Source organism: Nicotiana sylvestris, chromosome 2 (genome assembly GCF_000393655.2).
Source record: "Nicotiana sylvestris chromosome 2, ASM39365v2, whole genome shotgun sequence".
Lineage (NCBI taxonomy): Eukaryota > Viridiplantae > Streptophyta > Magnoliopsida > Solanales > Solanaceae > Nicotiana > Nicotiana sylvestris.
Window position 1 is genome coordinate 211,322,009 of NC_091058.1, and position 17,108 is coordinate 211,339,116.

The 17,108-nt window shown below is 36.8% G+C and overlaps 1 protein-coding gene across 6 annotated transcripts; it reads right to left on the reverse strand.

The window, feature by feature from the left end:
* Nucleotides 1–1,301: 1,301 nt before the first annotated feature.
* Nucleotides 1,302–16,729, reverse strand: LOC104219633 (putative disease resistance RPP13-like protein 3). 6 transcript variants are annotated; one of them, XM_070168471.1, is made up of 11 exons: nucleotides 15,987–16,729; nucleotides 14,073–14,128; nucleotides 13,420–13,485; nucleotides 7,245–7,404; nucleotides 7,038–7,130; nucleotides 6,590–6,670; nucleotides 2,673–6,362; nucleotides 2,439–2,542; nucleotides 2,241–2,327; nucleotides 1,988–2,110; nucleotides 1,302–1,717 (listed from the first exon to the last, which is right to left on the reverse strand). In XM_070168471.1, the coding sequence occupies exons 4-8, from the start codon at nucleotides 7,338–7,340 to the stop codon at nucleotides 2,513–2,515; spliced, it is 3,990 nt and encodes a 1,329-aa protein (XP_070024572.1). In that variant the 5' UTR covers nucleotides 7,341–7,404; nucleotides 13,420–13,485; nucleotides 14,073–14,128; nucleotides 15,987–16,729; the 3' UTR covers nucleotides 1,302–1,717; nucleotides 1,988–2,110; nucleotides 2,241–2,327; nucleotides 2,439–2,512. The 6 variants fall into 6 exon arrangements, with proteins under 6 accessions (XP_070024572.1, XP_070024571.1, XP_070024570.1 ...); XM_070168470.1 differs by lacking the exon at nucleotides 14,073–14,128; XM_070168469.1 differs by lacking the exons at nucleotides 13,420–13,485; nucleotides 14,073–14,128.
* Between the last annotated feature and the right edge of the window lie 379 nt (nucleotides 16,730–17,108).

Genomic DNA, 17,108 nt, shown 5'->3' on the forward strand with positions numbered 1-17,108 from the left:
ACTTACGGAGGATTCGGCTTCGCCCGGAAGTGGTGATGAACAAGCTTCTTTTCCACCACCACCAACGCAACCTCCTCCGAACCTTGAAGGATTTATGAGATTTGTTAGAGATAATACATAGAATAATATGTAACTTGTATTTTGGCACATCTTCCTTAGTTTTTTTCCTTCTAATGGTGGTATTAGTACCTTGTTGTGCTCATTCCATTGGGGGAAGGATGACTAAGAAAGATATGTCATTTTTTGGTAATAAAATTTATTGCTTCTACCCATGAGCTTCTTTTCGCAATATTTCTTTGTCTATACTTAGAATTATTTATAAGCTACAATATATACATAATATACAATATATATACTACAACAAGAAAATATATTATTATGCGAATATATATACATAAGATACAATACATATACTAAAAGAAAATATATAAGAGAATATATATACATAAGATACAATATAATATACTTCAAGAAGTGATATTTATGCATGACAATTTAGTGTTTTACTATTGTTTTGTTATTTTCTTTTTCGTCAAGCACTTTAATAATTAGATATACATATATACTACATATATATTTTTAATATAGCCATGATACTACAAGAAATTGTCTTTAAAAAAAAAAAAAAGCCCGCTAGGCCCGCGAAGCCCACGAGCCCGGCCCGTTAAGCACAGGGCCCAGTCACGGGCCGGTTCCACCCATTAGGCCCACGAAGACCGGGACCGCCAGAGCCCGGGACCACGAAGCCCGGGACCGCGAGGCCCGGCCCGTTAGGCCCACTAAGGCCCGGGCCCGGGACAAAATACAGCATTAGCCATAAGTTATGTTGAGCGACTTCTCGGCATTTATTTACGAGTAAAGAGTTTAAACTCTTCCTGTTGTGCTGTTACTATTTAGTTTTTTGGTGGGAAGGGGCAGGTTCAACTGTGTATGTCAACTAGCAGACTTTTGTATCATTATGTAGCAGTTTTTTCTCTCTTTCCAGTGATGAAATGGTGCTGTCATGTACTTCTTAGCTGATAAGTAATTGATTATGTCATGTATGGTTAAACATAATTAATTGGTAGTTGTCAGTTCTTTTTCTTTTTTAGTCGTCAGTTCCAATGATGAAATGGTGCTGTCATCTACTTATTGGCTCTTGTCAAGACTACAGGTGTGACTATTCTTTGATGTCTATTGATAATATTGCTTTAAACTATAAATTTGAAGGCAGCATGGGATCCATTACATTTTAGAATTCTTAGGCATGTTTTTACATATTTAATCAACATTTTGAAACATGACTAAGTATACTTGCAATGTGGCATCAAATCCAGTTTATTGAAGCAGAGTGCAGCAAATGCCAATCAATCAATCACCTATGCCACAATCCTAAATATGGTGGTTGGTTATATGATTCTCTGGTATTATATTGAATTGTTAGTGAGGATTCATATAGTCCATCTTGACTTGCTTGAGGTTGAGGATTCACCTATGCAAATATTCTCTGGTGTTGTGGTGCTATTTTACATTCGCTGTCTTAAAATCTTGGATTATCTTTGAACAGAAAAAAGAAAGGAACAGGAAATATGATAAAGGATGGCATAAAGGATGACCTTGTAATACTTTTCAATAGATTGTGTCATCAACTTTGGCATCAAAATCAACAATAGAGGCCTTGGAGATTCTTGACAGAAGAACAGAAACAGCGTGCTCATCAGTGATAGCCATGTTCAGTCTGCACAAGGTATTGAAAGCACAATGTATCAGTGAAGGAGGTGATAGCTTAGCGGCTCTTGTACACTTTCGATTAAAATTTTCAGCTTCCCTTATATTATCACAGCCACCAGTAGCGCTAGTACTCAAATTTGACTGAAATACTGCATTTTAATTTCCCACTCACATTAGGATTAGTACATTTTTCTTGCACCAATTTGTCTGAAGTTTGGGATAGGATATCCTGTATTGATGTATTAATAGGCACTGGAGGATTTTTAATAACACTTACTGTTGCACATGAGGCCAAATATTGTACAGCAGCACCAATTGAAACATCTTGATCAAAGATACAGCAGTCTCAACTCCAAATGCGTCGATGGCCTGATTCTTGGTGCGAGTGAATTCCACCAGCCTGCATCACAATTAAAACTATGTGCGTCGATGAGCTGATTGTGATGGTATTTCTTGAAAGACATATAAAAACATGAAAAAAATTCTTAGATACATATATTTGAATAGCCAGAAATTGACCTGTTGCCCACCTTTTTGCTATCCTCCAAATACACCTCCAAAAGCACTATTCTCATCCCCTTATAATCAATATCCGAGTGAATATTATCCCACCATTTCTGGAGTTGAGGAGTAACATACGATATGCAAACAATTCAAGACATGTAGAAGAAGAAAAGAGAGTATACAAGAACAACAATTCGAAAAGAACCAAACTTTGGAGTATTTACCCACAAAATGAAGAAAAGGAGGACAGAAAGAGCAGGGAGAATGCATTAGATGTCGGAGGATTTATCATTAGCCTCTAAAATTGGATGAATTCCTTACATGCATTCTGCAAAAGAAGATTACACTGGTCAAACTCTGCCATATATTATGAAATGAAGGAGGTAATAAGTTCGTATATACTCACATAATTTCACAGGGTAAAAGTGCTCAAGACTTTATCAGTTAAAAACAAGGACCTGAATATCTCCCATCATTTCTTCAACATCTTGCTTAATCTTCAAAGTAGATGCTTCAAGTTGAGGGCTCCTCCACAGTTCGATAATTTTTAATGAACAAATATTCCCGAAACTAGGTGGAATCTCCACAAGCTTAGGACATTCCCACAGTCGTAATTTCTCAACCGCAAGAAAGGATTCCTCTCTAACCTCCCACTTAGCAAGACTCACTCGCTGCAATGTCAAACATTTGAGTTTCTGGAAGGTGTCTTCCTCCCCCATGTTCCATTTTTCCCCCTCAATGATTGTGTCTTCAAGGTACAACTCTTCAAGCTTGGGCAGTTTTGCTATTGTTGATAGTGAATCAGATGTCAAAGGAAACTTACACAAACCCAATATTTTCAAACTCAAAGGGAAGCGAAAATCCCACGGTCGATTTGTCTCTATAGAGGGTGCACAATCATTTGAATTTGAACTTTCAAATTCTACATGGAGGGATGCTAGTTCATTTAGGAAGTCCAATTTCGGGAACCAATATTGCTCTGCTGAACAATCCCATGATTCCTTGAGAAAAAAATCAAGCTCTTGAAGATTGGGAAACCTTTTGAAAATATCCTCTATGTCTTTCGAATAAGAAAGCTTGAGTCCCAATATTCTCAAGTTCTCTAACTTTGAGTCCTCTGCTACCAGTATAGGTTCATTGGTATCCAAATCAAAGATAGAACAGTCATCTATGTCCAGCACTCGCAACTTTACAAGATCCAAAATTGTCGGTAGAAGTACCAAGGGCGGTCCGTCGTTTTCCACCAGCAGAGTTTCTAGATTCCAGAGATTTGAAAAAGACGAAGGTAGAGATTTAACTTCTGTCTTAATCTGTAAGAACCTCAAGTGAACCAACGTACATATCTCATTCAGCAAAGAATCATTCACCTTGATAAAAGAGCCTTCCAGGTACAACACTCCAAGAAGCCTCAAATGTCTTAGGTGACATGTATCATAAAGACGGTTGTCCAGCTCGTGTCCAGTTATCCTCAAAGAATAGAGGTGTTTAGCAGAGTGCCTTTTCTTTTTTGAATCGAACAGGACAAAATTGTTGTGCCCAAAGTGCTCCTTATCATATTCAATGGTTATTTGACGTGACATTAAATCAGAAGATGATGATGATGGAGCACTTGAACTTATCAAGTCAAACAACTTTTCCTCTCTTGCTTTTATCAAACAAAAGTCATGCACAAGATCATGAATTTGGCAAGTCCGATCGTTACCTATTTCATTGAAAGAAATTAACAAGCTGCTAGAAATTAAATTATCCAAATAAACCTCCATCACTTCTTCCAAACTCTTCATCTCTGTCTGTTGCACAAGTCCTTCGCCACACCAAAGATTTTTCAAAACAAGGACGTTAAGTGCTATGCCCTTCTGATAACTTGCAAAGTAAAGTAAGCATGGCTTTAGGTGATCTGGTAAATGTTCGTAACTTAATCCTATAACCTTCATCACTTCCACTTCCTTCTTGAAAATAAAGGAATGCAAATTATTCAGAACATCAAGCCACACACTCCTTTTCTTTTCCTTCCGAGCAATGACTCCAGCAATCAGATCAACCACCAAAGGAAGCCCTTTACAGTTTTGGACTATTTCTTTTCCAACATCCAGTAGTTCATCAGGGAAGCTTTCTTTTCCAAAGACCCTTTTCTCTAATAACTCCATACTTTCTGCTAATCTTAGCAATCGAAGATCAAGCGGATCACTGTGGTGTTGTGCATACAAAGCCACTTTCTTATCCCGAGTCGTCAAAATAATTCTACTTCCTTTCTCAACTCTAGGAAAATGTCTTCTCAACTTATCCCATGCTGCAGTATCCCACAAATCATCTAAGACTATAAGGTACTTCTTTCCAAACAGATTTTTCCATAGCTCATCAGCAACATTAATATTCTCACTGAATTTTGAAGCTGAGCCAGTAACTTGTTTAAATAGTTTTTCCAGCAAATCCTTCTCGTCATATTTTTGATCGACTGTACACCATGCACGGATGTCAAAATGACTGGAAACTGACTTATCATTATACACTTTGTACGCCAAAGTAGTTTTACCCGAACCCGGCATACCAGTGATCGAAATGATATCTAGCGTTTTTGGTCCATTGCTGAGCTTCCTAATTATCAAGTATGTCTCCTCTTTAAAACCTACAATTATTTTACCAACTATTGATGACTTGCGCTCAACTGGCTTATTGGGAGTGTTCACAACAATGACACCCCTGTTCTTGGAAATCTTCTCAAGAAAATTTGAGACCTCTTCTTTGATAAGATTGGTTTTTTTAATGGCAAAGGGAAGTGAGAAAATAAGATGTAAGAGACCATTATCTCTTAAAATAATTGAATCAATGACATCTTTTGCTTCATATGCCACATCTAAAGTACGTGCCCAGAGATCTTTATACAATTCTTGCTCAACATTTTCGAAGAAAGATCTTATGAATTCAAGATCTTCTTTCACCAGCCTGATTTCTTCCTTTATCAAAGCAACTGAATAAACATTAGAATTGAGAATATCATTTAAGTGTCTCAGTAGAAGATGCATGAACAGGGGTCCATCACTCATGGGAAAGCAGAGTTGAGGTGAGTCCGGGGCTTTCAAGTAAACATCTTTGAGTTCTCTCTTCAAGAATTTAATATTTTCGAGCAAGCCTAGAGTTGCACCGTTTGTTTCATTGGTACTCTCTCCATTCCTTGATTTCTCTTCTAAGTTGCAAGCAATAGCTGATACGCCCCTGGTAAGTGCTCCAACACGTGCTAGGAATTCAAACAACTTGCCATTACGAATAAAGTCCTTAGGCACATCAGTGAGAATGATTAATAGGAACTCTATCATGACATGAATGTCTCGAGCCCCTGAAGAGCTAGCGGTAATAACATTTACCATGTGCTCTTGTAGATGAATCAGATATTCTCTAAGAATGTCCGGAAAGGTTTCTAGGAGCTGTTTAATAAAGTTTCCAACTTCTGCTGATGTTGAAGCTTTCAAATTTGTAAAACATATGTGCATAACCTCCAGCTCAATTGGAACAACATTCAAGAGTAGATGTGCTAGCTCGAAGAGTCGAGAATCTCCATGAATCCAACTATCCCAAAGGAAAAGTCCTACTCTCTCAGCCATAAGTTTAAACTGAGGTGAGACATATTCAATAATCTCATGCTCAAAAGAACCATTCACTTTCAACCCATGGAAATCTTTTATGTTGCCACATACATTCTGAAGAATCTCATATTCACTCACTGATGGAAAAACCTGTTTAGCATGATACTTGGATAGATGGTGGAGATTCAAGAGGAGCAAGTCTAACTGCTCCTCAGTCATGGTGGCAGTTGATTCAGAACGATAACGTGACCGGATACAATCATCCATATTATCCATGAAGCAAGGAAGACCATGATGCATGTCATATTTAAACAGCATGTTGCGGCCAACATGATTAAATATTGATCGAAGTAGATCTCTAATCCTTTGTTCTTTGCGAGTCATTACATCTTCAAACTCTTCCAAATCGGAATAAGAAAGCTGGACATATGTACAAACAAATGCCAGCTCCAATTCCAGTATTTCAATTATATCCTCGTCAAGAGCTATTTGATTTTCTTCATTCTTGAAGCTCTCTATGAAATCCAGAACATTGACAATATCCTTGCGAAGAGCAGAAAATGACTCCTGCCAAAAGACCAAACATTATTTGTTTCTTACTTGCCCACATATGCGCAGAATAAGTTTCATTTTTTTTTTAATCAATCCATTAATTTAATTATATAAATTCATTCAACTACTTGCACGTGAATAATTAAAATTCACTAATAATGTAAGAAGATCATAACATTTGAATAACATAATTGTAGTCAACATTAGTTTTAATACGTATGAATATATATTGAATGACATACCTCAAAGTTATTTGCTAATTCCCCTTTCTCTCTTTCTTCTTTAATTTCTTTTCCTCTTTCCATGGTTGTAGTACTCAGGATCTGATGCATAAAATGTACATAAAACATTATTAGGAGAAATAAGGAAACACTTTTGCAGATATAGCCACACATAAGGTGTTTTTGTATAAAATGTTACTAGTATTGAAATATACTACTCCCTCCGTTCAAAATAAATGACACATTTCTAAATTTGGAAATAATTCAACTTTAAACTCTTTCATTTTACCCATTTACCCCAATGAGAAGCTTTTATAGCCGCACAAATATCATAACCCCACAAACTTTTTACCCCTCAAGCTTTTAACACCAAAGTTTCAAAAGTTCTTTCTTTTTTCTTAAACTCCGTGCCGAGTCAAACTAACTCATATAATATGAAACGGAGGGAGTATACATTATTAAATCTAACCTGCGTCTCGACAGGATGATCGGTAGGATCTCCAAGTGAAACTACACCCCTGGATGGTTGTGATGTCTCCGACCGATGAGTAGCTGACGAACCCTAACAGATGTATTACTACCAATAAGTAAGAACACTAAAAATTCCTTACACAATTAAGAACAGACAGTTCCTTCAAGATCTATAATCATGAAATTTCACAGTTTAAAGTCATACTTGAGTAGTAGAACATAGTTCCATTATTTTGTAGAAAGCAGCTTTAAGGATTCCTCCACAGTAGTTGAATAGACTTTCTCTTTTCTCTCTTTCCATGATTGTAATTCACTGGTCAGTCCCAAAGTAATTTCTCCTTCCCTTCTTTTCAAATTCTCAACATCTGATGTATAAAATGTGCATAAAACATTATCAGGATACAAAGAAACTGAAGAAATAAGAATATATAGCAGAAAACATTTTTGCAGATATAGCCATACATAAAGATTTGTTTAGCTAATAGAGAATAAGATCATGGTTGACTAACCTTTTTACTTGATATTGAAGATGAAAAATCTGAGAAATGGCTTTAGAATGAGGCAACAGAGAGTATCGAATGGTTGCTTCTTTCTGTTCGTTTTTGTGTATGTATGAATTCTCCCCTTTTCAACAAACCAACTACTACTTGAGATAACAAGTTGAAAATTAGGGTGAAGATGAGGTCATTGATGTTAGGTAGAAATTGGTTGGACGCCAAATTTGGAAGTCTCTTAGTTTCTTTAACTTTGTTACAAGTGAGCACTGTTGATATATTCACTCTATTATATGTCGGTGCTTGACTTGTCACCGAGTTATAAAAAGAAATTTTTGAAATTTATGGTCTAAAATAAACTATAAATATTTATGTGGCTACAAATCAATTCATTAGAGATAAAGTAGAAATATTAAAGATAGATTATTTTTAGATAAGAGAAGACGACATTAATTTTGGGATTGATTAAAAAATAAAAAAGAGTCTCACATAAAATTGGAGAGAGAGAGAGAGTAACAAACTCTGGTTGTAAAATTTAACGTGAACTATTCATAGTTGGAAGTGCAATATTTAGAGTTCGTGATCGAATGTATCAGAACTAGACTCATCTCACCTTACCACCGTGGAGCGGCTTTTTGCAAAAAGATGAGGGGGAAACTCAGTGAGATGTCGGAGAAGCGAAATATACGAGATCACATTCAGGTGTAACGCTTAGCAAGAAATAGCATTGGCCTCATATTAAAGAGGAAAAGAAATAGTCGGCGTGAGAATGCTGAAAATTATCAGTATGAATACAAAAAAACAGTAGGAAAAAACATAAAGAAAAAGAATCACAGATTGATAACAACGTAACGTTGACACTGCGGAATATCGTGGGTTAACTAGCACACAATTACACACAAAGTAAATAGAGTAGAAAAATTGACACAAGGATTTAACGAGGTTCGGTAAGTCTAATCCTCGGGCAAAAGCAGAGAGAGTTTTCCACTATGAATGAGAAGAAAAACACAATACCATCTTTAGGATCCCCAACTACAACCCTATATATAGATTCCAAAAGGTCCCAACTGAAAGTACAAGAAGGGGGTTGAATTGTTGCTTATTGAAATTAGTCGACTAATACGATTATTAGTTGACTGACCTTGGAGCACAAAGAAGGTAGTTAGTAAATAAGAGAAAATGACACATAATAATTTATATTGGTTCGGTACCGTTGTGATACTTACATCCAGTTTCCCTTGGGTCACAAGGGTTCCCTTTAGATCTTTAAATAAAGTTACAGTATGGATGGTTTTAATGCGTTCACCACCAACGAATAATAGCAACACTTGAGTTGAGAATAATTGACACAATTCTCTTTTGTGTTCTAGATCTCCCTATCTTTTTGGACACTGACAAACAAGAGTTACAGTGTTTGAACTAAGCAGCAGAAAGACTTAAAATACAATGTGTGTAGTTGCGTGTGTTCTTCTTGAAGGATTAGCCTTCTTATAGGACAGAGAAAGGAGCCGTTGATTCTTCAGATGGAGACAAGAGTCGTTGAGTCTTCAGTAGAATTAGAGGCACATGATCATTGATTAAGGGACTTGACCCAAGGGTGCCTCTTCGAATCTTGCTCTTTGAAAAGCCCAAATTCAATTTGTGACCTTCCTTGTCACAGCTGGATTCAAGGGCAAACTGTTTCCATGATGGAAGACAAGATAATGTGTTGCTCTGAAAGCACTAAGTGTTTTTCATTTTTGTCTCCACTATAACATAGGATAATATTTATGGGCAAAGCATGCTTCCCTGTTGAAAATAAAACAATTAGCATTTCTAGATTGCCCATATGGACAACGCATGTTGTCTTGGATGAAGATTAAAAAACTCAGCTTCTCTTGTTTGCCCATTCTCATTGTCGACTATTGTTCCATATTGTTTGCCCCGTAGACATAAGAACATTGTCATCACTAAATTATAATACTTAACCCTAACACCAACCACATAAGACAAAGGTTTCCCAATTTGATAAGGACTATATGTTTTCCTTTACCAAATCCATTAGGACAATGAATTTTCCTAAACCTATAGGGATTATAGGTTTCCTAAAAATACAAGGAAATAATTCAAGCCACAAATAACAAATTTTCCCCTTGGCGTGAATTCTCTTTATCAATAGGAACAACGTCTCTCTACCTTGCCCTCAGCACTCACAAGGGCTCTATCCATTGCTACACACATCAACCAAGTCTAGGCCACGCCTAAACTTGTTAAGAGACTCAATCTCTTTAGCAATAGCACTAATCTATCGATTTGGTCCTGTACTCTGAATAGCTTCTGAATAGCTATAGCACTCAAATGCATCAAGGTTCTCTGCAACTACCAAAGAAAATCCCACTGGGTTCGAATATCCAAGAAGATTCCCATCAACTACGTTTGCAAACCTTTGCGGTTGGTTAATCACTCTCTTCTCTCTGCCTGTTGCAATGTTATATGGTTGTTGTTGCGCAGATGCATCAACATTATCATTTTGATCAATATTTTGCACATCCTCCACTTCCTCTACTTTAGAACTACTGGGTTGAGCTAGTGGAGATTCAATTTCAAGCTCTATGCGGTCACTGACACCACGATCAGTTTCTGCTATTGCCTTCTCCCTCTGACTGTCCAGTGCGGCGGATTCATTGAGAATTATATCCCTACTGATAATTAGCCCTGGAGTCTTTAAATCTGTGCACTACAACCTATAACCTTTCACTCCAGTTGTATACCCTAGAAATATGCACTTCTTTGCTCTTGGCTCAAGTTTTCTATTCCTCACATGAGCATAAGCAGGACAACTAAATATCCTTAAATTTGAATAATCAGCAGGTGAACCGGACCATACCTCAAAAGGAGTTTTGAACTCAATAGCTGTGGATGGAGTTCTGTTGACCAAATAACAGGTTGTTTTGATTGCGTCAGCCCAAAAATCTTTGCTAACACATGAGTGTGAAAGCATGCTTCATGTCGTATAACAAAGTGTTCTATTAATACGTTCTGCAACACCATTTTATTGTGGTGTTCCAACACAAGTGCGGTGTCTCACTATGTCCTCTCTTCTGCAAAATTTATCGAACTCAGAATTGCAAAATTCCGACCCATTGTCAATTCGAAGAACACTTAACTTTTCTTCCTGTCTGCCTCTCAACCATCGTCTTCCATTTAACAAATGTCAAAAATGCCTCATCTTTTGTTTTCATAAAATACACTCACACCATCCTTGATTAATCATCAATCAAAGTCATAAAATACACTCACACCATCCTTGATTAATCATCAATCAAAGTCATAAAATACCTGCCACCATTCTTGGAGGAAACTCTGTTTGGACCCCACAAGTCAGAGTGTATATAATCTAACTTGTCTCTGGTCTTGTGCTCGGCTTTCTTGCTGAACTTTACCCTTGTCTGTTTACCAAACACACAATGCTCACAAAAATTCAAAACTTGATTTTTGTACCCATTCAACAAATTCTGCTTACTCAACAAAGACAATCTATTATCACTCATATGGTCAAGTTGCAAGTGCCATAACTGAGACTGATTCAGATCACTTTTCCCAGAAGCTATAGCAGCTTCCCCTTCAACTACACTGGCCTGAAGATGATACAATTTAGAATGTAGTTTACCATTCATAAGTACCATGGAGACTTTACACATTTTAAATATTCCATTCTCAAAGTGAAATTTATACCCTTAATCATCCAATGTCGAAACAGAAATCAAATTTCTCTTTATCCGAGGAACATGCCAACACTCAATATTTCTGATAATTCTGTCAAACATTCTCAATTTGATGTTACCAACCCCCTCTACTGGTAGTGGATTATCTTCTCCCATATAGACAATCCCACTCATTTGCTTGTAAATTACAAACCAATTCTTGTGTGGACACACGTGTAAAGTAGCACCAGAATCAAGAACCCAAGAATTCTGTCCATGACTAGAACTCGCAGCACAGACTTCCCCTACATAGTCACTATCATCAGAATTATTGCCAGTGTCAACAATATTTGCGGAATTATCTATTTTCTGCTTCCCTCTATTCTCCTTCAGCTTAAAACAATCTCTCTTGTAGTGACCTTGTTCCCCGCACTCATAACAGTGTTGCTTCCTTGCTCTAGACTTTGATCTGGCGGTTGACTTTTTTCTGTTAAAGTCCTTTTGTTATGTTCTTCCTCTAATCACAAGACCCTCGACCTCAATTCTGCTTTAACTTTTTAGTTTTTAGTGCATTACTAACATCTTCTAGTGAAATGTTGTATTTCCCATATAGTAGCGTATCGGCAAAAGTATCATAAGACGGTGGTAAAGAACATAACACAATCAAGGCATGATCCTCACTTTCAGTTTTGATATCCACATTCTTCAGGTCTATTATAATTGAATTAAACTCATCAATGTGAGTTTTAACAAGTGTACCTTCATTCATACGGAAATTGAATAACCTCTTTTCAGGTAGAGGCGGTTTGTTAGCGATTTTCTTAGAATACAGATCTTCCAGCTTCTTCCATGTCGTTGCTGCAGAAGTTTCTTCAGCAATTTCCCAAAGAACGCCATCTGTAACGCTCATGAAGATCGCACTCAAAGCCCTCTCCTTTAGGTTGCCTTCTCTGTTTCTTTCATCTCTTCAGGAAAATCCTCATCAATTGTCTTTCATAACCCTTGTAACACCAAGAACGATTTCATCCTAATCTTCCATAGACTGAAACTAGAACCCCTGTCAAATTTCTCTACTTCGTACTTTGTTGAAGATGATGAAGACATCTTAACCCTAGATTATATGTAGAAACCTGAACCTTGCTTTGATACCAATTGTTACGGAATATCGTGGGTTAACTAGCACACAATCACACACAAAACAAATAGAGAAGAAAAATCAACACAAGGATTTAATGAGGTTCGGCTAAGCCTAATCCTCGGGGCAAAAGCAGAGAGAGTTTTCCACTATGAATGAGAAGAAAAGCACCGTACTATCTCTAGGATCCCCAACTATAACCCCTATATATAGATCCCAAAAGGTCTCAAACATATAAGAGAAATGTTTCCCAATTTAACAAGGACTGTATGTTTTCCTTTCCCAAATCTATTAGGACAATGAGTTTTTCTAAACCTATAGGGATTATGAGTTTCCTAAAAATACAAAGAAATAATTCAAGCCACAAATAACAGACACGAACTGGCAAAAATATCTGACCCCATTCCAGGAACTAACGTTGTAGAAAGTAACAAACTAAGAAAGCAAAAAATCAAAGTAGAAATAGTACTAAGTCTTACAAAATTAAAATGCAAAAATTCCAAATGACATTTTCAATGGTTGATGATACGATGGATAAAATAAAGAGTAGCCCGGTGCACAAAGCATCCCACATTCTAAACAAAATGTTTATTCCTCCCTTTTGTTGCTATAATTTTCTTTACTCTAGAAGTAAAAAAAGTTGTATTCATTTTTGTTAGCTTTCGTGTGGTCCTATCCCTTAAGAATTGGAAAAAAGATGAGCAGTGAATCCGTGATTTCCACCCATTTAATTTCTACTGCTGCAAAGCTAGAGATAATTCGATCCCTTTGGTGACAAGGCTCTGTTCAACACCCCTGATTTTGTTTCGACAATCGATGAAGGTGCAATATCAATGCGATATAGTAACTGGAATTGCTCTATGCCTTTTGCTTAGGTAGAGTGCAGGTATTAGTTCTATGTTAATCTTTCTCCTGCATTTATTTGCCCGAGCCTTGTGTAGTTGCAAAGACATATGGAAGAGGATTGAAGCTCACATAACCATCAGTTTTACGCGTTTGTTGAGCGATTTATCCACATTTAGTAGGAACAAAATACTGTATAAGCCACAAGAAATAGACCAAACTTACTGTAAAAAACTGCACCTCCAAATATGAGTTTCCTTAAAATCCGGTAGCATTAAGAATGTCAACTTCCTGAAAAGTTATATCATCCTATAGTTAATTCTTTTCCAATTTTGCTCAGGACTAATTAGCATAAAATGCTCGCTAGTTCTACATTTGTAGATAATTTAGCTGCATAATCTGGTACTCTTGCTTGCTTTTATTTTAAACCATTGTTTTAGCATTATCATTGTAGAGTATGTACAATCACTTACAAAGGCGTTGGCTCATCTTTGAACATGAAAAATGAAAAAGGAAAAAGGAATGCAATTGCATAAGACTTTAAATAATCGAATTGAACGAGTTTATGATGTGACGCCCAACAAGAAAACGTGGTCATGACAGGATGGGGCTTAGACCCAAGTTGGAGAGAGATTCCTGGGCAGTTTAAAAACAACTTTTCACATCATGAGTTAGCTTTTGCAGCCAAAGTTGGAGATTCTATGGTAGAGTGGTATCAACGTTTAGTATCACCAATCAAGGCGCTGTCGACATTGAAAGTCTGAACTTGTTGTCTGTTGTCTCACAGCTAACGGAGCAAGAGTAGCAGGTAAGTTATCTACAAATGTAGAGCTAGCTGCAACAGAAACTACAGCTGCACTTGTTGCAAATTCATCCACCTGTACTTCTTTTTCTTTTCATCCCATCCATGTGCATCAACTTGTTGCTCAACACACTGCGGTAGATACAAACGGTAAAGAATAGCAGAAGAAGAGTATTTTTCAGAGACCTTCTGCTAGCCAAAGATCGTTAACAAAGATTGGAGGATTCAACTAAAAAAGAGAAAGCTTGAAAAGAGAAGAGAGATTTTTGAAAGGAGAACTTTGTTATTGAAGAAGACTTTCTTGAATTTGGCTTCATTACAAATGCCTAAGTCTACTCCTATTTATACTTGTCTTGGAATGATTCTAGATACAAAAATAATCTAGACAATTATATCATCTTCTACTAATATCCTCCTTAAATATCCAAGACTTTAGAATATCCAGATATTTCTTAAGTACAACAAATATCAAAGATATTACTCCATAACTTTCTAGAAACTTCTTCTAATTATAATTTTTACTCTTTCAAAAAATCAACTTTACTTTTTCACACAAACTACAAAGGCTGGAGAATTTGAATTTTCTGCATTACATCTCAAATTGCACCACCATCGATCTACCCTTTCTTCTCTGTTATGTTAAAGTGAATCCATCGTCTGTATAAGTATTCAACATCAAAACTCCAACATGATTACTCCATATTATGATTAGGCCAGATAGCATTTCTCGAAACACCAAGTGTATATATGCTGGAATTGAAAACGTACTTGTGCTCCGGTTGTAGCGGCCTCTTGTTCATGGTAGCCTTAGAGTATAAAAATTTGTTTATGTACTGTCACACCTCCTTTTTTACACACCCGAAAGTATATAAGAGAGTTTTTCCAATTAAAGTGACATTATTCGAAATAAGATTATTATTTTAATCTTAGAGTCGCCACTTGGAATATTTTTATTGGTGTCCCAAGTCACCGGTCTATTTTTAATCCCAAATCGAGGAAATTTTGACTTTGCTTTTGAAATCTGCAAACCAAAAATTCTAAATAAGTAATTCTGTTAACCCGGGGAAGGTGTTAGGCATCCCCGGATTTCGTGGTACTAGCACGGTCGCTTAAACTATTAAAATTGGCCTAATTATCTGATTTATTACCCGTTTTAAACCTACTGTGCATTTTATTCCTTTTAACCGCTTTTAATTATTTTTATGGAATTAATCTGGAACAAGTTACGATTGTCGTACACCTGTTTGTTTGATACAGGTTGTGAATCGTGTCACGAGAACCGTACCACGATCTATAACATGTTTAAATTATTTTAAAATATTAGTTGTTATGGCCGGGTCACATAAATATACCCCGAATTTGGGAATTAGGCATCGTAACTATGTCACGGGAACCGTACCCATAGTCACAATGGTTGATTTATTAATCGTGCCTAAAGCAAGCCACGATGTTCATGAATTATTTATTTCTAAGTTTGAGATCAAACGTGAAGGTTCAAGAATTATGGAACATTTTATTGTGAGTGAAGGAATGCCAAGGCGTGAATCAAGTTTTTCTTTTGAAATTTCCATGAAGGATTATATGACAAATTTAAAAGCATATCTAACAAACTTGACATCATGGATGACTTACTTTGAGGAAAAGCACAAAGTTTAGCAAACAGTAGCATCTCAAATTGATATTAAAAAAAAAAACGAAATCTCAGCAGAATGACAATTGAGGTTTTCTTCCAAACCAATTAAATATACTCAGTTCCATATATCTCATGCCTTCAGTTGCCCAATTAATTAGATCAAATTAAATTTGGCATTTTAAATGAGAATGAAAGCAACCCAAGAAAATATTCCCAAATATCATCTCAGCTATATCCAAACAACATTTCAGATTTATTAATACAACGATCAGAAATTTTAACCCATTTATGAACAAAATAGCATCTTCTCTTAGTAAACCATCACACAGATAATCGAAGAGGAGGAAAGAAACGGACCTCCAAATAGAGTGTTGCATATTAACGAGAATTTCCCAACTTTACAGTTTTATGTTTGGATGCAAAAACTGTTACAGCAAACGGGACAGCTGAAGCATGAACCACCGACGCTAGACGGAAGCTCGAAACGATACCGAGAAACTCGACACTCAAGCTCGAAGCTAACATTCACTCGATTTTGGACTGAACGTGTGTGTGGCTGCCAATTTTAGAGAGGTGCAGAGTGTTGGCTATGGAGATCTGGTGCGGGGTTGTTTGGTTCTGTTTGTCGCGGCTGGAGCTCGTTAATCCGACGAGCTTGCTGGAGCTCGTTTCTCCGGCGAGTTTCAGGCAGAAGAAGAAGGAGCAGCGGCGTCTAGCGTTTTCAGGCAGCTCAAGGAAGATGAAGAAGCTTCACCCTTTCATGGAAGCGGCTGAAGTTCCTAGGTCTCTAGGGTTGCTGCTACACGATGAGAGTTGAAGAAGTGAAGAAGGGAGATCCGATTTTTGGTCTTCTGCAGCTGAAAAGCACGATCCAACGTTGAAGGTGGGGTCTGTTTTTACATTTGGTTGCTGCCTTTTCGTGAAGAAGAAGGCTGCTGGGAATGATTTTTTGATTTTAGTCTCTTCTCATATGAAAGAAAACGGCGGATCCTCACTTTTTTGCAGAGTATTTTTTAGGCGTCATTGTGTATTGCCATTTTCAGAAACGGCCCTTCCTTAGAGTTTTTTTTTGGGCGTGGGTTTTTGATATTGTGATAATGTGTAGGTAATATTTTTGAGGAGAGTGGGTAACATGAGCGGGGAAAGTGGGGAAGTGGGTAGTGAGTGGAGAAAACGGGGAAGTGGATAGTGAGCGAGAAAAGTGGGAATAAATTTAAATATTGTAAAAAATTAGTTGCTCACATCTATTTTTGGATAGTGAGCGAGAAAAGTGGGAATAAATTTAAATATTGTAAAAAATTAGTTGCTCACATCTATTTTTCGAACAGATTATGTATTTATCTCATATCAGCTTTGTAAATTCTAACTTTAGAAGCTCATGATTTGTACTATCGGTCCTTGAGAAATGTATAAGATTCAGATAATTTCTTTTATTTATTTGTTTTATAAATTTTATTGGAATTGGCTAGTTGTTAATTG

Coding starts and splice junctions, on each gene's coding strand:
- LOC104219633 (XM_070168469.1), bottom strand. CDS start 7,340: ATGGAAAGAGAGAAAAGAGAAAGTCTATTCAACTACTGTGGAGGAATC. Junction 6,671..7,037: donor ATCATCCTGTCGAGACGCAG/GTTAGATTTAAT, acceptor TTTATGCATCAG/ATCCTGAGTACTACAACCAT. Junction 2,543..2,672: donor AAATGATGGGAGATATTCAG/GTCCTTGTTTTT, acceptor CTTCTTTTGCAG/AATGCATGTAAGGAATTCAT.